Genomic DNA, 26203 nt, shown 5'->3' with positions numbered 1-26203 from the left:
CCCAGTCCTTTCGAAATATTCACCTCTAATTTGTCTTGCTGGTACCCAGTGTTTGGTCTTTTGTCATGCTGCAAGTCATCCTCTGATTGAGATCCTCCTACTGACCCCTCTGTTCATATTGTTTCCCCCTTTACTGACCCCTTCCCTTTTGGTGGTGGGAAGTGTTGAGGGGGGGGATGGGCAGTAGGGGGACTAAAGGAGGGTAGCCTGACCATGCCAGGTAGATATATGATTGGAACTGTGATTTTAAATGTGGCTGGTTATAACCAAAGAATCTGCCTCTTCGTCTATTTTTGTTTCCACACCTGTTCCCTTCATCGCTACTCTCACTTTCCGAGCTTGAGGACCATAGGTTCTTTTGAAGAACCGTTTTCTTGAAATTGAGGCTTGTGATGTGGGTTTTGGTAGTCACTAGAAGTCTATGGATACACAGTTTCCAGAGAGAAACATTTTTATATCCTTCTGCAGTTTTGGTATTTTGGATTGGGTAAGGTGTTCCTTTAACTCTCCCACTTATTTATTGACTTCCTCCAATTCTTTTTTATTTACTGATGCATGTATTGATGTTCTCAAAAAGATTTTCACTCATCCGTATTTTAATCTGTAACTCACTTGATATGCATTTGGCAGTATTGATAATCACAATCAACCAACCCTTCATGCATTTTCACATAATGAGGAACAAGTCTTTTCTGAAAGTGGTATCCTCTAGAAATATTTGTTGCTTGTTACCAATCAATAAGCCATGCTGGACCATGTTTGTTCTTAGATACTGAGAATGGCTCAATGAGTCAAAGGAACTTTGTTTTTATTTTGTCCAAGTCCATAAGACTACCCAGCTCTCAACCTGTGTTAAAATCTAGGTTATGTTGGTTTCTCCTAATAATGATGGGCTAGTCAAAATTGTTTCTGCCATGTCATCACTGTAAGTGACACTGCCTTCTTCTGCCATGATATGCAATTTGTCAATCACTCAGCTGATGGTGCCTTATCTATATCCATACAGCTGAGCTGCTGTACAATGTCTATATCACAAAAGAAAGGATGAGAGGTACTCCATTCCAAACCCTTCTCTTCCCATCACAAGTAAACACACATCAAAAGGGTTCCACAGTTATTAATAATATTGCCTTCTCTCTGCATACTGATCTCTGTGGGAAAAGCAGGGCTCTCACCCACATTGAGATGTGGCATGCTTCATCATGGGGCTTCCCACAACCTGATTCCAAGGTGGGCTCTACCCTCCTTTGGGAGCAAAGACTGTTTGTTTTTTAATGTTCTTTGAAGTGGAGTGCACACTCCATGTCAACCAGAGATATAGTAATAGAAGATTAAAACTACCTAGACCGCTCCGAACCTACTAATTTGTTAGGGGATGTCCTGATAGGATTAAAAACAAACAGGGGGGTTGAAAGCCGGGGACATTAGTGACCCTGCCATCCCATAATGGTCAACATGTTTTGGACTTCCTAAAAATGCCTCACAAGGTCAGTGGCCTTCTTTAGGACCTAATGTCTGTGGTCAGTTAGCAAAAAAACCCAAATGGGAGGTAGGACACAGTCCGTCCTCTCTGATACCCAATGAGACTGCCTTAATAAACCCTAAATTTAAAATAATGAAATACGCAAGATAATCACTCTTAAATAGATGTACTCCGAAGAACAATACTCGGTGGTGAACAAAGACAATGTAATAACCATGTAAAAGCACATCATCAAGTACATTTACATGACTCACAGTGAATACATGAAACAGACACTAAAACACACATCACTACAGCCAAGTGGCTAGATATACAATACATGTATTTCGGCGATCAGGTATGACACATCTGACAGTAATGCTCATGCTGACGTTGTTGGAGGTCAGCATTGTTACTTAAATGTAACTGAAACCATATCAACAGTGGGGAAAAAAAGCATCAACACACTGTTCTATTCTCGCTCATGCTCGATTCATTGCAGGTTTTACAGTAAAGGTTTTATCTTACCCAGGTACTATAGAAACATTGCCTAACCCAGGGGAGCCTTACTCTGTTGCCACACCCTAAGAAACATGTCAGTCTTCAAATCACTTAAATAGTATGCTGCATAATAAACATGCAATAAGGAGATATTTTGGCCATTGCAACAATATCATTTAATGTCATGGTGAGCAGTTATTGCTGTAGCCCCTTGTTCATACTCCAAAAAACAGGTTATTACCCTCCCTAGCACATATAACCATCATGTATCATAAGGATATCCCAAAGTCATCCATTGCGAGAAATTGTAAAATCACTAAGCCCAGAGTCCACCCAAGCTTTAAAAGTCCTGGGTCCCAGACTTGTTTCTCTAAAAGTCAGACGCTGCTGGTCCCCTCAGATTATAAGCTGTGCTGTAGTCTTGAATTTCGGTAGAACGTGAAGACATGGTGGGAAGATCCTTTGGGATTCAGGGGTAAGACTGTGCCCTTAGATAGACTCTGATGGCCAGTATATCTACAATGTGAAGTGTTTCTGTGTATAACTTCTGCTGCAGCTGATTTTGAACCACTTGTTAAGATGGGGTAGCCAAAGCTGAGATACCAAGATTATTGTGAATAAAAAAGGAAAAAGGTAATTGTAAAGATGGAGACAGATAGCACCCCTCATATTGAAACATAGAATGCCACTATTTAAGAATTACAAAATACTAAGTAAAAGCAGTTGTCAACACAAAATATAATTGTTGCCCATATAGATTTCCATTTGGTTGTGCTTGAATATTACTTCAGTCGCTAATGCCTGGATTCCACCAGGTAGAGTTTACTCCCAAAATTAACTTGATAAAGTATGCATAAACATTAACAGTATTTTTTCTTGTTTGCTAATGGATATTCTTGTCTTGCAGGCACAGAAATATACGCCAAGCAGTGATGAGCCCCCCACTCAAGAACTGCCGGAGTGGGTACGCTGTTCACCGAAAAGGTCACATCGTTACAGTGACATCTTCACCTCTGCACACAGTGGGGGAATGTCAGCAGGTTAGTTGCTCTTCTCACAACAAGACTAGCAGAGCAGTATTCCCTGGAATGTTCCCATTCCAGGGACAGGTACTCATCATGGCTATATTCTTGAAATGAACATACTGTCCACAGCTATTGACTCAGACCCTAATAGCTCTGTCATTAATCCACTATTTTCATAACAAGGGGGTAAGTGCTCATTTGCCACCCTGGGATATCTTGAAGTTTATGGTAGTACTAAATTCCACTATAGCTGAATTTTAGTACATAACCACCTTACAATTAAAGCTTTCTAGAAATATTTTGTCTTTAACACTTATCTGCCAATATTGATTATTTTGTGTTTTCTTTCATGTGTGTACATTCTTGATAGCCTAGATCAATCTCACGTTTGCTTTCTTTTCCTGTGCTCATTACCCAAGTCTTTTGGTTTATCTACAGCGGCCATTCTCCTAAATATTTTCCACACAATCTATTTTCTTAACGCATTTGTTCAGTGTATCTGTGTTACTGCATGACTTATAGATTCACGATTCAAGAGTACAGCTCAGAGATGCACATGCTGTGCATTATGCTACCATCTTGTATTTGAGTCTCAAACAGGTAATAGCATTTTGGGGAAAAAATAAAAATTATGGATGGTGATTAGCCCCTGTCCTTCATGAGACACAAGCAAAGTTACAGTGTCCCTCACTTCAGTGACTCTTTTGATTTTTCTTTGATGCCGCTAATAGGACTTTTGTTAGACAGGGTGTTAAAGTGGGGGCTTCAAAAGTAGATTATGAGAGGATGCTTAAATCTGTTTGTTAATTGCTCCTTAAATTTCTGTACCTGATAGACTTCTAGTTGCAGATTCCTTACCTTTGAATTTTCCCCAGGCATAAGACTGGATTTGGAAAATTTTGTGAGGTGGCGACGATCAGCTCTGAGTCATTCGTTATGATATTGCAGTTCCAATATAGGCTCACCCCACACGCTGACATCAGTTCTTTTCTTTCCACGCCTGCAAGCGCTGATCTGAAGAGAGCTACCACTAATGCATGTTTTGAGTGGCTTTTTTCAACTTTTTGTCAAAGATTTTTTTCGAGTTTTCATCTGATGGTGCGTCAAGGATGTAATTAAGGAAGACCGGGTACAAACCCTGCTGTTCTTGCCATCAGGCAATGTCTGTGATGGTTCCGCACCTCATGTGTCTTTGGTGCCTGGAGTGTGCCCACGACTGAAAGACATGCTCAGATTGTCAGGCCAGGCATCAGATGGCTTTGAGGGAGTGGTTCCTGCAGCTGATGGCAGCCTGGCGCTCAACTCCGTGCAAGTCGAGATCTCGGTTGAGAGGAATGTCCGGGATCAGTCACAGTCCTCCATTTTCGTCATCCCACTCCAAGTCCTCGGGCGATCGGATAAGTTGAGACACAAAAAGAAATCGTCTGTCAGTTGACGAGACAACTATTACGTTCTAGGCCTCGGTCTTCAGAGCCTGTGTCTGGGCAGACTCTGTGCCTCCCCGAATTTCCAGGAGCCATAGTGACCCCTGCCCAAATGAAAGAGTTTTATGAGGCCATGCACCTCATTTTTGGGCAGTCAGACACTGCTGGAGTGCCTTTGAGACCCAGGGAGTCGAAAGGGGCCCCTTTGAGTTGAGCGGCTTCAGCCTCTGTGCTAAAGGGGACAGAAGGTTTCAGTCCTAGATCTGGATCGACGTTCGTATCATTCCGACCGTCACCAGCGCTGTCCATGCCTATGGGTGTCGCCATTCCCATTGTAATCCCTGACTCCGATATGGAGCTGGTTGGGCATGCTACGACACCGGTACCTACGCTGGTAGGAGGCTTGCCTCCTAGGTTAGATCCGGAGCCCCTTTATCCCACCAGCATTGCATTGCGGTCCGTGAACTCTACATGTCTTTTGGGACATTATTCCCTCAGGCTGTGGAAAACGGTTGCGCAAGTGCTGCCACAGGTCTCAGAAAAGGACTGGGCTCCACTCTCCAACTGTTAACGATGGGAATAGAGACGCAGCGAAGTTAACAGTCGGTTGCAGACTGGACCCGACTGATTCACTACGCAGAGTGGTTTTCTCGACAGTGACGTTGAGGCGCCACATTTAGCTGAGGGCGTCTCGCTTTTCAGGGGATGTCCAGGCTACCTTGATGGACATGCCCTTTGATGGCCCCTATCTCTTGATGGCTCCCCGCCCTCACCAGTCTGCCTTTCACCTCCTTCATGGCTCATGCTGCCCAGCCTCTGCATGCCGAAGTCGCGGGATCCACCAACCTCATGGATCGTGCTAGAGGTCAAAAACACAAACACACACCCCTCTTCCCCCCCACTCCCTCCACGGCCTCTTAGCCTTCCTAGTCTGACTATCCCCCACCTAGGGCCAGTTGGAGGCAGGATTCGTCATCACCTGCTCCGCTGACAATCCATCACGTCGGATAGGTTTGTTTTGCAGGTAGTCTGTTGGGACTACTTCTTCCCCTTCAAGACTACCCCTCCATCCATGCCACTATCCTACGATCAGCCGACGGAGGATCCTTTGTCCCTTCTCCGTGAGGAAGTTAAGGCTCTTGGCCAAGTTTCTGTGCCAGATGTAGGGCGTTGTTTCTGTTCCTGCTACTTGTTGGTAGCCCAAAATAACAAGGGCTTTCACCCTATACTAGACCTTCAGTCCCTGAAAGTCTTCCTCAAGAAAGAGCAGTTCAAAATGCTCACTCTGACTCAGATTCTATCTGCCCTGGATCCAGGGGCCTGTATGGTAGCATTGGACTTGCAGGGTGCGTATTTCTGTATTCCCATCCTACCTGCCCAAAGATGTTACTTCCGGTTTACCATAGGCCACAAGCACTTTCAGTTCACCGTGCTCACCTTTTGGGTGTTCACCAAGGTGATGGTGGTGATTGCAGCTCATCTGCGCAGAGCAGCGATTTCAGTCTTACCTTATCTCAGCAACTAGCTGTTGAAGGCTGGCACACCCTAGGCTGTCGCTTCCCACAGTCGGATTACGGTGGACCTTCTGCATTTGCTGGGTTTCACTATAAATGTGCGGAAGTCACACCTGACTTCCTCTCAGACACTCCCTTTCATAGGAGCTGTTTTGGACACAGTGCAGTTTCTGGCTTTTCCTCCTGAGCAGCAAGTCCAGGATATTCAGGCTGTCATACACCTTTCAGCCCCTATCCTGGACTTCAGTGAGAAAGACTCAGAGGCTGCTGCGCCTCATAGTCTCCTGCAGGTGAATCATGCCAGGTGGCATATGCGGGCTCTGCAGTGGGACCTGAAGATCCAATGGGCGCACCATCAGGTGATTCTCCCAGACATGGTACATACCCAGAGGGAACTGCAAAAGACCTGCAGTAGTGGCTGATTAACTGCAGTAGGGTCAAAGGCAGACTCCTCTCCCTTACCCAGCAAGATCTGACAGTAATAACAAATGCGTAAATTCTTGGATGGGCAGCCATCTGGGAGAGGTGGAGATAAGAGAATACTGGTTGCAAGTGGAATCCGAAGTACACATTAATATGCTGGAGTCCTGTGTGATCCAGCCAGCATTGAAAGCATTTCCCTGCTCAGATTTCTAGGGTTAGGGTTAATCCTTTTCAGGGCCCTAGTTTGGGCACACTTTCATCAGTCGACTTCATGGCTCTGCACTTCTGGTGTCCGTACACCTGGGTGGCGCCTGTGTAGGTGACCACGACAACACCACTCGAAACCGAACGAAGCCACCCAACAGCATGCAAGGGTACACACAAGTTTCTGGAACCAGTCTGATGCACGGGAAATTCAAAGGTAAGGAATCTTCAGCTAGATATAGTCTCTACCAGATAATGCAAGTAACTTGTTCATCTGTCATTTTCTGCATTGAGTCCTGAGAGTTGGTATTTCTGGAGGTACATTTTTGAAAGATTAGCTTTTTCAAATTTCAGTCCTATGCAGTACAACAATCACTTATGTAATTAATGAATGCATTATTATCTACATAACAAAACAATTTGTGTCCCAGTTCATGCTGTGGGTATTGGTAGAAGTCCTTAGTGAAAGCTTTTGTAGATAGATTTACCTAAGTTTTGTTCTACTCCTTTAACATTGGAAAGCTGTTGAAGTTAATGCCAATTACCTTAGAATAACTGGTTACTTTGACATATGTAATGTCTGGATCAGACTGAAAGGGGCATGACTAGACTTTGAAAGATCCATGTTGATACTGAGAAGTGGGGCAGACTCTGGAACTGAGGAAAACGTCTGTTTTTGTCACAGCCTATAGTTCTTGAGCCACTTTTAGGCCGGGTAAGGGGTGCTAATGTTGATTAGTATCAGATTTAACATTTACCAAACTGCAAGGAAGACGTTTCATCCAGATCATTTTGAACCGCTGCAGCCCTTTTTGTAGATGTACAACCCTACTGCCATCATGACAGTGTGAATCCAGAAGAATTTTAGAGCAGTCTTTTAAGCACTTACCTCTTCAGAGTTATACTATTTATTGTAAAGACTGCTCCAGGAGATTTAAGGGATGACTTTCAATTGTGGCAGCATCTCAAGAGACTCAGTACTGGGAAGTCTTCACAGACAACCTTTAGATTTTCCCAAAAGTACCACAATACCTGCAGTGTTGGCTAGTTGCTTGGCCACTTTATAATAGGGAATCCTTTCTGGGCTCTACCGGCAATAACCACAGTGGTTAACAATACCTTCACTCTCATTTTGGGTAGCCTTCTTGATGCATTGAAGATCAGAGACATCTGGTGTCCTGTGGAACAGACTTAACACATAAACCTGCTCAAACTTCGGGTGATTCACCTGGCCAACCAGCCATTTCAGTCTTCCACCCACAGTCTGTTAGTTCAGGTCTTCAAGGACAACGCAACTAGAAAGTCATACACAAAATAGCAAGGTGGCCTTTGACCATTTCCTATGTGCCTATAGGAACTGAGGCTGTGATCTTGCTCTCGTACTCATGTCTTCCTGGCCGTGAACTCACCCAGTGGGCTCCTTTAACGCGCCTTTGGGTTGCTGATCTCAGTCGACATCATCTTGTTGACCTTGGTTGGTGGACTGAACCACTCAGAGTTCGCTCAGTCCTCCTTCGCCCTCTGGGGCATCCATCGAATGCACTTCTTAGCCACGCACAAGAGCACCCCCCGTCTGCAGTTCTGCGTCCTACAGTTCCTGCTATGGGTTCCCTGAAGGATATAGCCTCGCTGAGGTAGGCCTTCCATGTCCTCTATGAGCATCCTTCCATCCCTGGGGTTCCTCTGGTTCTCAGAAAGAGTATTTCAGACTGTGCCCAATTCACCATAAACATGCCAGACTAGCCCTCAAGGGCGTAGTGCTTGGAGCAGCCCCAACAACCCATGTGCCCTTCTTTCCTTTCAGAGTGGACTTAATCGCTCATTGAAGGGGAAGGTTATGAATCCAAGCCCCCAGAGCCCCCAACTTCATGGTTGGCAGTAAAGCTGAGTAATCACAGCTCATTTGAACTAACTGCAGAGCTGATGGACACCATCCTAACACATTGTCACCAGTCTACCAAATCTGTTTAATATGAAAGTTGCTCCCTTTTCCTTTATCTCTCTTTTTTAACCTTTATTTTCTTTTTGTTTAACAAAGAATGCAATACAGCAGTCAGTGGCTGTAATTAAGGTAAGCATTTAAAGCAAGTACACTATAAAGCTACAGATTGTCAGCCATCTGAAAACATGTCCTTTTCACCCACAATTCAAATGTCCCCGAAGCCCACAGTGTATGTGCAACACATTCCCCTTTTCCTTTCTTACTGGGCCATGTGGGACATCGAAATCTCTTAAAGTACAGTTGTTTGTGTTGTGTTTTATTCTTTCTATTTAGAAGCCATTTTTGGTGCTTGCCTGTAAAGCCTATGCATATTTTGTAGTTGAGGCTAATAACTGAAGACAATTTTCCTGATAGTCATTACCACAGCTTGGTATGTTGCAAGTGTTTTTTGTCCAGTCTACATTCACTTAATTCTTTCCTGGCAAGCTGATCCAGGGAACTAAAGATTAGTTCCTTCTGAAAAAAGGGCACTCAATTTCATTTTTGACCAGTGGATCAGTTAGCTGAATTTGTACTCACCTTCCTAATCCTATTAAGGAATTAGAAAGGCTGCATGCCTTGTTTGGACCCTTATGTTTCTCAGTTTTTACATTGATAGGACGTGCAAGTTTCATGACGAAGTTTTCATTGGCTGATATATCGCATTTTGCACTCCTTGGGTCAGCAAGGTTTCCTGTGGGAACTGTCAAGGGATTGCCAGCATTGATTTGCTTATTAGATCAGGTGTCCCTGTTGAAGTCCTGTATGTTTTATGAAGCAGTTGACCCATGTGTTTTCTCCTCCTCTCTTTGCCATGCCTCGAAAGACCATAACATGGTTAATAGATTCTTGATGGGTTCTAGCCCTAGTCCATGCACATTTGACCCCGTGTGACTGGTTACCTTGAAAATAGTGTTCTTGGCAGCTATTACCTTGAGGGCTCAGTACATCGGCGAGTGAAGATTTGTCTGTTCATCCTTGTTAACTCATTGTTCCCAGACAAACTGGTCAGTCGGGCAAAGGTTCTATCCCTGTCAAAGCTAGTTAACCCATTTTATTTGGATTAGTGCTACCAACATTTTATTTATCTTCTCAACCCACCAAAGAGCCAGAGAAAATGTACTTCATGTCATCTAGCCAGGGCCATCAAGTTCTACAGTGACAAGTACTAAATTGATGATCAGCTTTTCCTTGGTCATGATCATTCAGAGAAGGCAATGCAAGTCAAAAGTGGACCATTTCCATATGGATCTTGCATTGCATTGCATCAAAATCTCGTATGCTCCTGCTAACAAGGACTTTTCTGAGGGCAGTAGGGCCCATTCCACTGCATTGAAGGCCAAATCTTTGGCATTTTGCACGAGTGATGTTCCTGTGCTAGATACCTTGGGTATTGATTCATAAATTGAAGGTCTGCAGTTAACAGAACACATTTCTTACAGATCCTGCTCACCTTCCCTTTCTGAGGAGAGGTCATTCGACTTTTAATAACGTCCCAAGGTACACTGCAGTTTCTGGCAATCTTGTCAACCTTGCCTCTGTCTCTCAGAGAATGCATGCAACTGAAGTTAGTGTGACTGGGGTTAAATCTTACATGGCTTTTTGATAAATCCATGTTGAGTCTCAGTCAAGGTGCCACCTTTTGAAGACGCAGAGTCATTTCAACTTTCCAGATCTAATCTGGCACTGATGAGTTTCAAGTGGAGAGTAATCTGTCTGCAGGCAAGATACTGACCAAAACGATTTTACCAAAGGTATGTAACTTTCAAGTTTCAAGGATTCGCAAATAAACCGATTTGAAACAGAGTAAAATTAACAATTATTCTACTTGACACTGACCTGGTAAGTGTTGGAATCAGAGGTGCTTCAAGACTTGCTTTGAGGAATGCACTGGTTGAACGATTGTTTGCCCATAGTCTATATCATGCTGTAATGTGAAAGAGCCTTTGGCTGCATGCTAGCATGGTTGCACTCAAGTAAAAATGACAAAAAATAGGTAAATATGTGCAGATGCTCTTCACTAGCCATCATGTTTTTAAGCAGACGTTGTCTTGCAGGGAAGGGCATATAATTAGGCCAATAAGACTGGATCACATTAATCTACACAATTTACTGTTTCTCTGCTGTAAAGTATTTCCTGATAGCCTGATTTAAGAAGAAATCGTTCTGTACATTGATACCATGTAAGTGGTTCCTAATGGTCGTCATAAATCTTGAGGCACTAGATCCATGCAGTGAGCTAAAATCACAGAAGTACCTGTTGGCCCATTAAAATAGGCCATGCTTTCTGAGGAGTTGGCTAATTAGAAAATCTTCTGTTTTCCCTGTAGGCTGTCAAGCGTTGACTTGGGAGGAAATAGACTAACTTGTGTGATCCTCAACAAGGGACTTTACCTTCCGTTTGGTAGTGGGCACCCAAACCTCAGATGTGACTGAGACACCAGCTGGGTAACAAAGTGCAGAAACTTAGGAAACTGCCAACACAACTAGCAAAGACCCCTTATAACATTTCTGAAGATAATGAACGCTATCTTTAGACCTCTTTGTAACTGCTAAAAAGAAAAATAAATGCCAAAAGCATCACCACAGATTACCTGGATGTGAAGGTGAAGCACTTACGATTGATTTGTCTGGTTAATTTCTGTACATTTTTCTACCTGTTCTACTTATAGCATATTGTATATCCAAAGGTGAGACCTTAATCAAGTTAATCCTCGTTTTCACCATTGTAGATGAGGCAGCCTTAAAGCGGCCTTCTAGTAAAGAGAAAAATATGATTCCTTTTGCCCAGTCCTTTATCTTGAACAGTCACTAAAAATATGCATTCCAGAATGTTTGCGTGAAACAGGTATCCTGGCCATATTTACGTCCTTTTTTCCCTACATGTCGTTGACTCAAAAAAGTATGCAGGGTTTGTGGAGTCCCTTGAGACCAATAAAATAGCCAAACTGTATTTGTTTATTTTTAATACGTTCGAAAAGTGCTGAGCAAGTGCATTTTTTTCTCTGAAAATTGCATCAGTTAAAAGGTTTACTGCTCTTTCCATCTTTCGGGTACAGGCAGATTTAAAAAAAGAATTATTTTATTACAGGTGTTGCGATTTTTTTAAAAGTGTTAGCTGATATTGCCTATTTATTTGTGATTTCTACCTACTTGCAGTTCGTGATGGAAACGTGGGAAACTCACAAAAGAACCCAGCCAATACATTTTCGAGTAGTAGACACAATTCTGTTATCAGCAAACAGGTCATTTGTGTAGATAGCTCATGTTTTTTTGTGTTTTTCCAGACAAACTAATAAAAAATTAAAAGTGACACACCTTTATGTCTTCTAAACTCTTTTGGTCTCACAGTATATAGCGTTTGTTGATTTTCCTAAATCAAGCAACGTCCAGAGCCATTAAAGGAGCTGCAGGTTATAATTATTTTTATTGTATGTTGACCATACGTCCGATCATTTGGTAAAGTGTAATTAATGAGAAAACAGGTATAATGGAAACCTATGCATTTTTGAATTGTGCCCAAGACACTGATTTTAGAAGTAGTGGTTATCTGTACAACATTCAGTTTGAATGTACACATTGTATCATAGGATTCTAAGGGAATTTGTGGAAGATGTTCTTTCTTGCACAGTGAATTACCTTTTGGAAGCCAAAAATTGAGAGGGATTCCATTTGAGTCGATAGGCCTATCACCTGCAACATGAAACAGGAAAGGCCCTAAACTGCAACAAGGAAACATCAAGAATTTTCCATTAGAATTCACCTATTCTGGTGAAGTCAGTAGCTGCAGTATTTTAGCACTGTCTAGTCTGCTATCCAGAGAACCTACCAGTCTCATGATTTCTGGAAACTAGACACCATGGAGGAAGTCTAGGGTGGTTTGACGTTGGTGCATTCCACATGACTTTCTCATCCAGAATGCTTTGTAAACTTCAGTCTTTTTCCTAAAATCACAACTTTTACTCACATTTGAGTGAGATAAGGAATAGGCGTGGATTCACAAAATTCATACCACCCATCATTACACACTTCTCCCAATAAAAATACTACCCCACTTGTGTGGTGTAAAGTGAAGTAAGTTGGAATGCACATGCCTGGCTGAGATTGGCACTGAGGTCAGTAGTAACTACTCTCCTGCTGCTTTCCTTGCCAAGTACAAACTTTCCATCTTCAATATGGGTGATGGTGTTTCTCTTTTGCTGGAATGTGGTCTGAAACCTTTCAATCCTGCAGGCCTGCAAAGCCCTCCGAAACAGATGAAAAAGCCTACTTCTTTTGCAGCAGTTAGACTAGCAGTCACCTCAGAGTCAAGGAAGGTCATCAATCTTTTCATGGTAATCTGTTGACGTATGCATTTTATGCTACCTATTGGACCAGTTGAATAGCCAGCGTCTCGTACAGTGTGCAAGTTTTATGTTTTGCATTACATGGTTGTAGTGGGTCAGCTTTATTCTTTCCGCTCATGTAGTTGTTACAATAACTTGTGCATTTGGGCTTGTGCTCCTCTGCCTACTGACTCCAAACTCTGACCAGGGCAGTGATTTCATTATCAATTGTATTGAACCCATGCATTATCTGTCTGGCTGGAGAATTTCATACATAGATTTTTGCAGGACACTGCACTGACATTTGTGGGAATTTTTACAAATTACTTTTACTTAAGCCACAGTGCTGGCATTGTACAGGTCACTGAACTGCTATATGGAAAGTGTCCTTTCTTTGTTTTCTGGAGAGAGGGAGGCATAGAGAAGGCAAATAGTAAACGTCTACCAACATTTTCCCTTCCCTGACGAGGCCCCTTTGTCCTTGGGTGCAAGCATGTTTACAAAAACAGACTGCCAACATTTTCCATTACCTGAAAGGATGTTAAAGAGGGTTGAGCTGCCTTAAAAACAATCCCTGGTGCCTAGTGATACATTTCTGCTAGACAATTGCTGTGAGCAGGAATTAATGAGGGAGAGGCAAGAAAGATTGGAAAAGGACAAGTATTTGCTTACCAGTGGTTCCTCTCCTAACTTAGATGGTGCTGAGGAGGAAGATTCAGCCCTGGACACCGAATGCGTATCTTAACAGTCAGCTCCGGCTGTGTCACCGATGCATCACTGACACTAGCTGCCACCGGCCAGCTGACGCCATTGATTGCACAACACCATGGGGTGGTGGCTGACGCAAAAGTGCTACTCTGTCAGCCCCTAATAAAAAGCCTAGGTGGGGGAAGCCTTTGCTGCATGAATAGAGTATTTGCTGCAACCCCCCAGGAGGGCAAGACGTTCACATACAATGCCCTGGGGAGGTAGTGTTTTACACACCACAGAGGTTAATAACCGTTTTCCAACACCAGATGAGGCATCCTTCCCTTCCCTTACATTTCAGGAAGAAAGGCAGTACTCACACAAACACTACCACTCTCTCTCACACACTTTCTGCTGAATACTTCTAGCTGCAGATTCCTCACCTTGTGAATGTTCCCCAGGTGACAGATCGGGGTCATGTGCGTTGGTAGCTTTGTACAACTCCGCTCAGATGTCATTCCCTTCCAGAAGTGACAAGCTGAGGCGTGTATAAGCTCATGCATGCTGAAGATCTCTCTTCCTTTCTGCACCTTCAAGTGCAGATCCAGGCATAACCCTTCGTCTTTTCTAAACCCTTTTCAGTTAAACTTAACTGGTGTGCAAATGAATAAGTCACCCCTACCCCAAGCCAACAGTGTTCAATCCTTGTATAGAATGTCACAAACAGATGACTGCGAAAGACATACACAAAGCATCTTTGGGTGCCTGAGATCAGAGCACGGTGCCAGGGTGTGTGATGACGCTGCCAAGATGAGTCTGAAGGCCTTATAAGACTGTGAGGTGAAGTTGTATGTCGCCCAACATCGGTAGACTCCACACTGTGAACTGTCAAAGTAAAAGAAATGTTGCATGCCTGAAGTAGTTCTCACAGCAGATCATCATAGTTAGTGTTCCCCCTAATGTTTCATCCTAGTGCTCGGCAACAGAATGTTTGCATGCACACCTGTCTAGCTTGTGTGTGCAGCCGAGTGGTCAGTTGTTTAGCTAGGAAAATGGAGTAGCTACCACATAAAGGTTGATAGCAAGCATTAATAATGTCAATAGGTCTGGCCCATAAGAGAAGTGATCTGCTTAGTCATTGATGGGTTTAGGCACAGAATAAGTCATTATACATGCATTTTATTACTCATCATTGCTCTCTTGCATCCATTCATCACTGAGTCACTCTTACATTCACTCACTTACACAACCACAATAAAACTCATGAACAAACTCGGCTACGTATGCAAGATAAATAAAACACAGAAAAGTACAAAAAAGAAAACATGCTGTGCCCTGGAAATGTTTGACGTATGCTTGCAATAACAACATTAAAGTATAGTGTGGCTACCTAGCAATGGTACTGTACATACTGTCTAGTTTTATAGTTCCATCTGACTGCCAAGTTTCGAACAACCATGTTGCCCATCTTTTAATGGTAAAAACAGTTAAACATTATGGGCAATATCCTTCTATGGTGGTCAGGTGGTTTGGATGCAGTGGCTGTACATGTTGTGGTACACTACAGATGAAGTCAGCTGCAAGCAAGCAGCCAGTTAGAACTGTCTTTGAATGTGTAGCATGCTTTAATGATGGAAATAAGAAGAGGAGGACGAAAGAAATTAAAAGGGGCCTGAGCTAGAAGATACAAAACTAAAGCACTGGCCTACTAGTCTTAGCACTGAAGTGCACTCGTTTTCAGGTGGCTGTGCACATGTGATCAGACAAGTGTCACTCACATAGCAAGTGAGTTAATCACTGGTATAAATAGCAGCAGTGTACATGTTTTTATTCCAAGATCTTAACAGACAACTAAGACTGTCAGACCTTCAGAAGAGATTTTAGGAAGACTTACTACACAGTATATCCTCCTAAGGTTGTCAATGGCGTAATCAACACAGAAAGTCTTGCATAAAAACTAGTCTGTGAGATTGCCTGTAACAGAATACATCTGCAGGGTGCAATAACAATCTACCCTTAAAGGCCTATTGGCTTTGGCAGGTGTTTTTGTATTTCATAATAAATGTCAGGTCTACTGCCAGTGCCAGAAATGTTCATAAGAGCTAGAAAAGACCTACGGCATATGAAATATCTTTCCCCATTGAACCAATCAGGTCTATAGCTTTTACCTGATAGAGACTTCTAGTTGCAGATTCCTTACCTTAGAATTTCCGCCAAGCATCAGACTAGATCCGGAGAGTTTTCTTCGAGCAATACCCTTGCGTATGCGTAGGTGGCATTGGTCGACTCTGCGGGCGGCGTCAGCGCAGTGACGTCAGTTCTTTTCTCTCTGCGCCACTCGCTGATCCAGAGAGAGCTACCCTGGTCTCTTTTTGACAGATTTTGACCCTTTTGTCGAGTTTTCTGTGAGTTTTTTTGGTGTGGAGGAGGCCAGTGCTATGGGGTTCCAAGCTGTCAATGAGGGGCGAGGTACAGCAAAGTTCACGATCCGATGTGGGCTGGACACGACCCACTCTCTGGGCAGATCAGTTGCTACGACGGTGGCCTTGAGACGCCACGCCTGGTTGCATACTTCTAGTTTTTCGGGTGATGTCCAACAGTCTCTCATGGACACGCCCTTTGATGTCTTCCGTCTCTTGGGAGACAAGGTGGACTCGGCCTTGGAGAGATTCAAGGATTCCCGGGCGACGGCTAGGTCCCTTGGTCTTTCCACTGCCCCTCACCCCCAGCAGTCTGCTTTTCGCCCCTTTCGTGGCCACGAAAGGGGCTCCCTGTTGCGTTCCCAGCCACCAAGCCACCCATGCTGTTCAGCTGCTGGTTGGCCGGGGACGTGGAATCTCGCGTGGGACAGGGAACCAGAGGTTTGCCCAGTCCACCCCTGTCCCTGCTGCAGCCTCCTAGTCCGTCCCCTCACACCGATCCAGGTGGCGGCAGGATTCACCATCACCTCCCCCACTGAGAATCCATCACTACGGACAGGTGGGTTTTGAAGATAGTTCAAAAGGGCTATTCCATCCCTTTCGAATCTGCCCCACCAGCCATGCCTCCATCACTCAGCCAACTTCCAGAGGATCATTTGGCACTTTTCCGCCAGGAATTCACAGCTCTCTTGGGCAAGGGAGCTATAGAGCTATAGGGACGGTCCCTGTGCCAGAAGTAGGTTGTGTTTGTTATTCCTGCTACTATCTGGTGCCGAAAAGGACAAGGGCTTAGGTCCTATCCTAGGCTTTTGGGACCTCAACTACTTCCTCAAGAAGGAGAAATTCAAAATGCTCACCCTGGCTCAGGTTCTGTCTGCCTTAGATCCAGGAGACTGGCTGGTAGAGTTGGACTTGCAGGACACTTATTTCTACATCCTCATCCTGCCTGCCCACAGACATTACCTACGATTTGTGGTACATTATGAGCACTATCAGTTTACCGTGCTGCCCTTCGGCCTTACCGGCGACCCTCCGGTGTTCACGAAAGTGGTGGTGGTGGTTGCAGCTCATCTGCACAGGTTAGGGGTCTCCGTTTTTCCCTACCTCGACGACTGGCTGTTGAAGGTGAACTTGCCCCAGAAAGTTGTCTCCCGCCTTCAGACTACGGCGAGCCTCCTGCACACGCTGGGGTTCACTATCAACTTGCCTAAGTTACACATGACTCCCGCTCAGATGCTCCCTTTCATCTGAGCTGTTCTGGACACAGTGCAGTTTTGGGCTTATCCTCCCGAAAAGCGAGTCCAAGATATTCAGGCTATGATTCCGATCTTTAGCCTCTGTCTTGGGTTTCGGTGAGACTGACTGTTAAGCTGCTGGGCCTCATGGCCTCCTGCATCCTGCTAGTGACACATGCCACACGGCATATGCGGGCTTTGCAGTGGGGCTTGAAGTTCTAGTGGACGCAGCTTCGGGAATCTCTCCGACATGGTCCATATCTCAGAGAGGGCTGCGAAGACCTGCAGTGGTGGCTTTTGAATCCGCATTGGGTCCATGGCAGATCCCTCTCCCTTCCCCAACCAGATCTTATCTATAGTGAGTGATGTGTCGCCTCTGGGTTGGGGCGGCCACATGGCAGAGGCGGAGATCAGAGGCCTCTGGTCTCCGGCGGAGTCTGGGCTCCATATTAACCTTCTGGAGCTTCAGGCGATCAGGCTTGCGTTGAAAGCATTTCCTCCCTCTCTCAAAGGGAAAGTAGTGCAGGTGTTCATGGAGAATACTACCGCCATGTGGTACTGCAACAAACAGGGCAGAGTAGGGTCCTGGGCCCTTTGTCAGGAGGCACTACGCCTCCGGACATGGCTGGAATATCAGGGCATTACCCTGGTGGTTCAACATCTGGCCGGTTCTCTCAACTCCAGAGCGGACGAACTCAGCCTACTATGCACAGCCGATCACGAATTACATCTCCATCCTGAGGTGGCGCAAGGTCTCTTCCAGCAGTGGGGAGAGCCTTCATTAGATCTATTTGCCTCCGGAGAGAACGCGGAATGTCAGCTGTTTTGCACGTTGGATTTTCCAAGATGGCACTTGCTCTGAGACGCTTTTCGCCTCAAATGGATCTCTGGCCTCCTTTATGCTTTTCCGCCTAAACCACTTCTGTCCAGAGTTCTCAAGATCAGGAATCACCAGGCCCAAGTCATCTTGGTGGCTCCAGACTGGGCACAGAGAGTATGGTATCCAGAGCTTTTGAGTATGGCCATCGATTCTACACTCAGACTGCCTCTTCGGGCGAATCTCCTGTCGCAGCAGCAGGGGACAGTTCTCTACCCGAACTTGTCCAATCTCCGCCTCCATGTGTGGAGATTGTGAGGCGACATTTGACAACTTTTGATCTTCCACCCGAAGTATGTGATGTTATCTTGGCAGCCAGGTGTCCTGCCACCAAAACAGTATACGCCGGTCGTTGGCATACATTTGTGGCATAGTGCACTAACAGATCTGTTGATCCCTTCTCTGCCCCTCTATCTGAGGTTCTTTTGTTCATTCTTGCTTTGGCCCAGCAGGGCTCTGCTTTGGGCACGCTTAAAGGGTATTTATATGCCATTTCGGCCTTTCTTAGGTAACCTGATCAGCCTTTACTCTTTAAATCTCCTATTGTGAGTAGATTCCTAAAAGGTCGCACCCATTTATTTCCTCCCACTCCATTTATCATGCCTCAGTCGTACCTCACTCTTGTCCTTACTTACTTAATGTGTACTCCCTTTGAGCCAATGCACAATTGCCCCTTACAGATCCTCACTTTCAAGACTGTCTTTCTTTTTGTCATCACTTCTGCTCGCAGGGTGAGTGAGCTTCAGGCCCTTTCGTCCAAACCCCCATTCTTGTCTGTGCACCCTGACAAAGTGGTGTTGCGCACTAAGGCTTCCTTCCTTCCCGAGGTTGTCACGCCTTTTCATGTAGGCCAGTCCATCACCCTGCCTACTTTTTATACACCCCCACATCCCTCCATGAGGAGGATAGACTCCACTGTCTGGACCCAAAAAGATCGTTCTATCTTAATCGTACTAAAGATTTCCGGGTGGCCGATCAACTCTTTGTCGGGTATGTGGGTGCGAAGAAAGGGAAAGCGGAGCAAAAACGTACCATCTCTCGATGGGTTCTTCTTTGCATCAAGATGTACTACGCTTTGGCCAAGAAGCAACCCCCTGAGGGCTTGCATGCTCATTCCACCAGAGCAACTGCTGCTTACACTGCGTTAGCACGCGTAGTTCCTGTCCTGGATATCTGTCAGGCAGCTACGTGGGCATCCCTGCATACGTCTGCTAAACACTGCTGCCTCGACAGTCAGGTCTGTCTGGATACCTACTTTGGTTGTTTGGTCCTGCAGGACTTTCTAGTATGATCTTGGTTCGCAGCCCATCTCAGAGGATGGCATTGCTTGGGTATCTATTCTAAGGTAAGGAATCTGCAACTAGAAGACTGAATCAGATGTACAAGTTACTTACCTTCGGTAACAAAATATCTGGTAGAGACAGTTGCAGATTCCTTATGACCCACCCATCCTCCCCGCTTATGAACTGATTTCTAGGGACAGGGATTCCCCCTTCGGGTGTGGCGCACCAATCGCAGTGTTTGCAGCTCTGCGCTTTAGCGTGGAAAGTCGTTAAAAGAAACTAACGTCACTGTGCTGAGGTGGTGTCTATGTACTACTCCTGACGTCATCATGGCGACTACGACGCCAACGATGCCTGCAGAGTTGACTGACGCTACCTACCGACGTGCAAGGGTATTGCTCAAAGAAAAATCTCCGGATCCAGTCTCACGCCTACGGGAAATTCTAAGGGAAGGAATCTGCAACTAGAATCTGTCTCTACCAGATATTTTGTTACCAAAAATAAGTAACTTATACGTCAGTGGCTCATCACTGCAATAGAGGCAGGCCAGATGTACCAAGCATAAACTTTCCTGCAAACACCCATCAGTACAATTGCAAATATATGGAAAATCTACCACCGCCACCACCTCCTGCTCATCGTGCAAATCTTCTATCTCCACAGTTTGGTTGGTTGAGTCAGTCGTCAAAACCTGTACCTAATACAGTGCCTGCCTAAAGGCTTTAGCACAGTAATATAAGAATTCACCGTTATTAGCCTATTGGTTTAAACAAAAGCTTTTCACATTGATCAAGCCAGGCCTACTGCCTTTGTCATAACTTTGTATACTAAACAGATCAGATGTATGGCATCAGGCATTACTTTTCCATGTGAATAAACCAGGGCTATAGTCTTTTTCTTTGGCTTCACACCATAACCTGCACAGTGCGCAAAAGCTGATAACCAGCATGTATAAAGTAATAAAATTACAAATGTGATAAAAAAGTGTTGATTCCCTCACAGTTGGCAATTTCAGTAAAAAATTACAAAGAGCACTGCAAAGCATTATGGTTATTAATTTGTTTTAAGCGTTTGCAGACTATAAGCACGGCCACTGGAATTAAGCAATTTTGCGGTTGCAGCATTTTCAGCATATTTGTGTTTTTTCCGCATTTGCCACATAATCCATCATCAGCTACATAAGCAGCAGATTTTAACAAAATAAATTTTTCTAGCTCTAACAGATCATATGTTGCTAAAAATGCAGCAAGTATCTTGCCATACAGGGGAAGCCCTTGCAAAGTTTGATTGGTCTTCCTTTCTGTTGTTTATTGCTATATTTGGTTGTTAAACTGGTACTAATAAGGTGATCCCTCTGTTCAGGCAGTGTTAAACCGTGCAAAAAAGCCAAACTAAGGAAGTAATACCATCACAAAATGTGCTGTGTTGTGCAGCATGATTTGCCTTTTCTTGCTGCATAATTCAGTCCACCTTACCACATTTGGTGCACCCTGGCCAAATAATTCCATTTGCCCTTAGTATTAGGAAATAGGAATGTGGTATCCCTCTGTGTAACCTAGCCCTTACTTTGGATGGAAGACATTGAAAAGATAATTGCTTAAGTAGTAGGACTTTGAGGATTCATTTTAGTTATTTTTGACACTATCAAAATTAACAATAATGAAGATCAGAGGAGTTTTGAATCACACTTTAACTTAGGAGCCACAAGAGGGTACCGTGCAGATCTGTGTCCTGGCACCACTGCTCCTGCGGCACAATTTCTATCCCTGTCGCTCTTTGTAATAAGAGGAGTTTCAGTTGTGAACATACACAGCCCTGCCAGCTGGGGAGTTTTAAAGCTATCAGAACCAAAACTGATGGTCTTAATTTAGTTATAAAGTTTCAGCTCCTAGTTTGCTACTAATGGCTGACACATGAATGATAAATGTGTGCCCTAACTTCCATAGAACATTAATGGCTGGGAACTGCCACAGTTCCCCGAAGACTGCAGGAAGGATCAGAGGCTGCTCTCCTGCTGCTTCGGGACTGCCGTTCACTGTAGGTTTTAACACTTCCTCGATTAGCATTTTTATGGACAAAAACACGTCTTTAAAAAAGCATTCTGCGGGGCAGCCTTACAAAGGCTCCTAATAAACAATTTCCAAATGCACAGGAATCCTTTGTGGTGCGCAGTGTTTGTATGTCTCTAGAGGGAACTATGGGCATAGTTCAACTCTTCAGGGAAAAATAAGTATTATAAAATAAGCAGGAATTGGTCCTATGCTGCTAATCTCGAACCTCAGAGTGGGTGTAAGGGCATCAACGTGCCATTTAGTCTAGCCATGGTATGGCTGGGAAGCCGAACCGGGCAGTACACTTGCAGTTAGTCTTGTGTCCTGTCAGGTAAGTTTACTTAGCCTTAAACTCAACCATCAGTAGCTGTGGCTACGAGCAGTATGGTTTGGCAAAGGAACAATGTATAAAGCATTTAACAGCACCAAACAACGTAATAAGAAAGTCACACAAAACGAAACAGGATACCAATTTATGAAAATAGATTAGACTTTTATACATTTTTGGAGACTGAACCATCAAATTCTACCGGAAGGTTCCTGAGATACAGATTTTAAAAGTAAGAAATAACTTTTGTATCAACCACAAACAAGCATTGACTAACAAAAAGTTTGTAACTGTTTGGAAGGTTTGTAAAAGTTAGTTTGAGTACTCCGGTCTGAGGTGGGTAACTAAATCTGACAGGACAGAGGTCGAGAGGGCCCGAAAAGATGCTTTGGACAGGAACTTGGCCACCAGATTGTTTTTATAGCAAGATCCAATCTTTACAGGTCAACCACCATAAACATCAATAGAGAGGTCCTGATCCTGAGGAATGCAGGTAAAAAGATGCTGAAAGAATGCCCTTGTGGTGATTACTCAGTCCACGGGTGAAGTGGGGCAAACCTGGCTACAGGGATTGGGGTCCCTCGAAGTCCGTTGGTGGGGGCTAGTGTCCCTTTAGTACGATTAATCCGGTCCTAGATAGTACTTCTGAGGACAGCAGAAACAGGTGCAGGTTTTGGCTATCAGATTTGTTCTCTTGGCTGCCTCTGGTAGTGGCTATCAACTGTGCAACTTGGACAACTTCAGCTCTTATGTCCCAGGAGCTGGTTCCAGGAGATCAGCCGAATGAGCTTTGGACTCAACTTTTCCTAGAGGCAGGAGCTGTAGGCTCATTCCAATATTTGCTAGCCCTAAGTGCAGCAGGTGGAGTTGTTCTGAGTATGCAGCCTCTCTTTGTGCGGGTCTAAGGGAAGGGGACAGTCCTTCTTTTAGTCTTTTCTCTGATTCCAGTGTGATCTGAGGGTCAGAGGGCCATATTTATCCAAGGAAACTGCCCTGGGGGGACCACACTTTCATTAACCAGTGGTCTACTGGGTCACTGCCTACCTAGTGTTGAGGTTCCTGTGTAGTGTGGGAACTGGCTATCCCAGAATGCCCTATTCTTGCCCCCTTCAAGATGGCCCAACCTTTCCTCAGTCGTCATGAGCTTGGTAGCCCACCCTTGAGCTCTTCACGCCCACAGTAGAACTGGTTTGGGGTTGAGTTTCCCCACTCTGGCTCTATCATCCATGCTGTCTACAAGAACAAAAGGCATCCAGGTCAGGGGTGTTGGGCCGGCCAGCCCATCAAAGGTGGCTTTCCCTCTCAATCTCGCCTCTGGGATAACCCCCTGGAGTGGCCATCCTGGCAGAGGAGCTGACACCTCGCTGCTGCAGCACTGCCTTTGTTTCCTGAGCCCAGAGGTCATTCACACATCTCCCCGGGCAGTCAAAGCTGTCTGTGTGTATGTGCCTTTATAAGGTCAGTGGATGAGCAGAGCACAGAGTCACAACTTTCTAAAAGTTGCCTTCCTTTAATAGGGGCATTATTTTCGACCTGGCCATCACGTTGCATTTAATGTCACAATCAATTTGATACCTTACTTGACCTAGTTTGGTAGTGCCAGTCAAAATTTAGCCAGGTTTGGATGCCACCCAGTATACTTGTTTTAGCCAATGGGGCTACCAACTTTATTCACAGCAAAACGACAATTTGGAAGTGTTGCTGTTCAAAAATATCGGAAAACATGTCTTACTTAACAAAGTACAGCTCCCTGACATAGTACTTGATAGGCCTTCTTTAGGGGAGACTTTTATGTAATTTTAAGGGATAAAGTGGCTTTGCTATTAGTCTGAACGGCGACGTCGAACTGACAGTGAAAACACTGTCCTTCCAGGCTGTGGGGGCAATTTGAGAGACTTTTTGTACCTTGTCACAAGGCTGGTACAACAGTGCTTCAGCCCTGAGTGGGCAGTCTGTCTTACATTACCCGGGTACTACATACTAGGGACTTATAAGTAAGTCAGGCCTTGCCTTTTGGGTGTATCCACTTCGACATGTCCTTAATATTAGGTTAAAACATTGACACTAAATTCTGAAGCCTCATTGAAAAAAAAACAACAGCATCAGTCCAAAAATGTGGGGGTGAACTTGCAAAAAGGAGCAATTCCTTACACAGTGGAACTCAGTAACTTCCCACGTTGTTATTCTAGGCGATCCATCAATACTGTGGGAGACCTTATTGTTCCACGTAAACGATTTTTGCAATGTGTGTGTATGTGGCTTATTCTACCTTTGGGGAGCTATCATCTTGAATTGGGATACTTCCCCCAGTACGGAGAGTTGAAGGGGGCTCCAGTGTGTTGGGTTGCGGCCCAATAATTCCCACGATGGTGTCACAGCCTTTCTTCATCCACATCCCATACGCAAGTACTAAAGCATTGTTTATTATTCAGATATTGTGGCATGTGTATCTGTCAGGCATAAAACCACACTGGTGTTAATGTAAAAGTGACTGGATCATTTGTGTTAAGAGATTTGACAGTACTTTGCTAAAGGGTGGAGTTGCATACTGATCAAAGTTCTGCCCCATTTCTCATGGGAAATGCTGTTCAGTGCATTCTACAACTTAAAATTTTACTTGTGGTTGCTTGAGTGTCGAAATCCAGCTAGTGCTTAATACTTTAAGATGTTAGTTTCACTCTTCATGAGAGAAATGGGTCTATATAAATATATAAATCACACTTATCTGTCTTGCAACTGGACTTTGGCAACTTTATGATCACTACTCCCACTAGAGCTTCAGCATTGCCCCATGTTATTTTGATGGTGTATATTTTATATGATTTTGCAAGTGGAGAATGAGTGCAATAGGAAAGGCTTAAGAGGTCCACAGAAACTCATTTGAATGCATGATTTCATAGATTGTGGCTGGCTAGTGACCTCTGCAATTTCCTCCACCAAAAGGGCATGCTTCAAGGAGTGTCTATTTCAGGTAGTGTCATTGTTAGGAGATTTGCCACAAAGGTAGTTAATGCCTCTGTCTTTTCTTGTGGGTTATATAACCTACCATATAGTTTGTAGTCTCTCCTGTTATAGCTTGGGATTCTGTTAGTAAGTGCTGCTCTGCATTCCAGATGTTTACTGCTTGACATGTGTCTTCCTCTCGCTTTCTTAGCCAGTATAATAGCCTGTTACCCCTTCATCAAGTTGAAGTTGTTGGACGGTCCCTGCAGCAGAACTGAGCTAATGGGTATCATAAATTCATGGGACATTGAGGATGGGATTGAGGGTGGTTCCTAAACACCATAAACAATCATTACCGTAAGGGGTGTAATTCCAGACCCATGTATCTTGATAGGGAATTTGTCAAACATAATTACTTTTAACGAAACTTTTACAAATCCTACATATGTCAATCGCATCCACTTACAATGCTATAATTCTTACCCACTAAGTGCATTTCCTGCAGCATCAATATATCCATGATATACTGCTTTTCTGCCTTTGTGGCCTCTGAAACATGACAGGCAGGATATTTACATTACAAATGATAATATAATTCCTACAGATATTTGTCTAATTTACCTCATAGACATCAGCATTCTGCTTGTTTAATATTTGGGGATGCTGACATAAAAAACGTACTTTATTCTTGTAATTTATCACAGTGGCAACAACTGCACTTTAGAATATCCCTAGGGTCTGTGGCAAGGGGGTCGAGTTGTATAGGTACCACTGGTACAAGAGTACCACAGTCAAACTGTACAATAGTATTTAATCTACAAGAGAGCTCTTTAGATTGAGAAACATACAGCTTATGTGTCTTTATCCTATATGAAACTTTGGTCTGTTTCCTTCACTTTAGACATGCCCTTGTTTCTGACATTTACCGCAGAAAGACTTGCAATATACTTAGTGCATGCCTGAATACAATTAGTTTGCTTTCACAAGTTAGAATAGACACAGGTACGGTGGTTTGTATATTATTCATTTATTTAATTTCTTACAAATGTTTGAGAATTGAAACTTTAATTAGGAAAAGGTGCATTGCAGTTACCTTGAAGTGTTTCTTGTATAAAAGTATATTTGACATTTAAATATTTGTGATCAGATTCTCCTGTTGACACTTGTTTTTTGTTTTTGTTTTTGTACTTTCTAAAGGTACTGTACCAAGAAGTTTAGCACCATGTGCAGCTGTCACTGCAGTCCTGAGAAATCCAGTGTACACTGCTTGGAGTCACAGAGTCCATGGAAACAATTCCCCATCTGTGGCCAGTGAAGTTTACCATCAACATCTGCATTCCAGGTAATATGTGCCTAGAAAAGGGCAGTCTCTAAATCACATACATTTCGAACTCAGAGATGAAAAAGTATCCCTCCTGCTTAGATTTGCTAAATGTGACTTATGGATGCAACGTTTTCAGTGATATTTAATCTACGTAATGTCGTGGAAGTGTGAGGGAGCATTGGTGAGATCTTTCTTT

The 26203-nt window shown here is 44.0% G+C and overlaps 1 protein-coding gene across 4 annotated transcripts in view; it reads left to right on the top strand.

Moving 5' to 3' along the window:
• Window positions 1-26203, top strand: part of DLG5 (discs large MAGUK scaffold protein 5) — a 1179851-nt gene that overhangs the window by 515435 nt on the left and 638213 nt on the right. For all 4 annotated transcript variants that reach the window (XM_069240807.1, XM_069240806.1, XM_069240808.1 and 1 more), the window contains 2 exons: window positions 2871-3003; window positions 25881-26025. In XM_069240807.1, coding sequence (XP_069096908.1) covers window positions 2871-3003; window positions 25881-26025 — 278 coding nt within the window. The remainder of the gene's footprint in view (window positions 1-2870; window positions 3004-25880; window positions 26026-26203) is intronic.

The sequence above is a fragment of the Pleurodeles waltl genome, chromosome 6 (genome assembly GCF_031143425.1).
Source record: "Pleurodeles waltl isolate 20211129_DDA chromosome 6, aPleWal1.hap1.20221129, whole genome shotgun sequence".
Lineage (NCBI taxonomy): Eukaryota > Metazoa > Chordata > Amphibia > Caudata > Salamandridae > Pleurodeles > Pleurodeles waltl.
The sequence above is the reverse complement of the archived record's forward strand: the minus strand, read 5'-3'. Positions and strand labels throughout refer to the sequence as shown.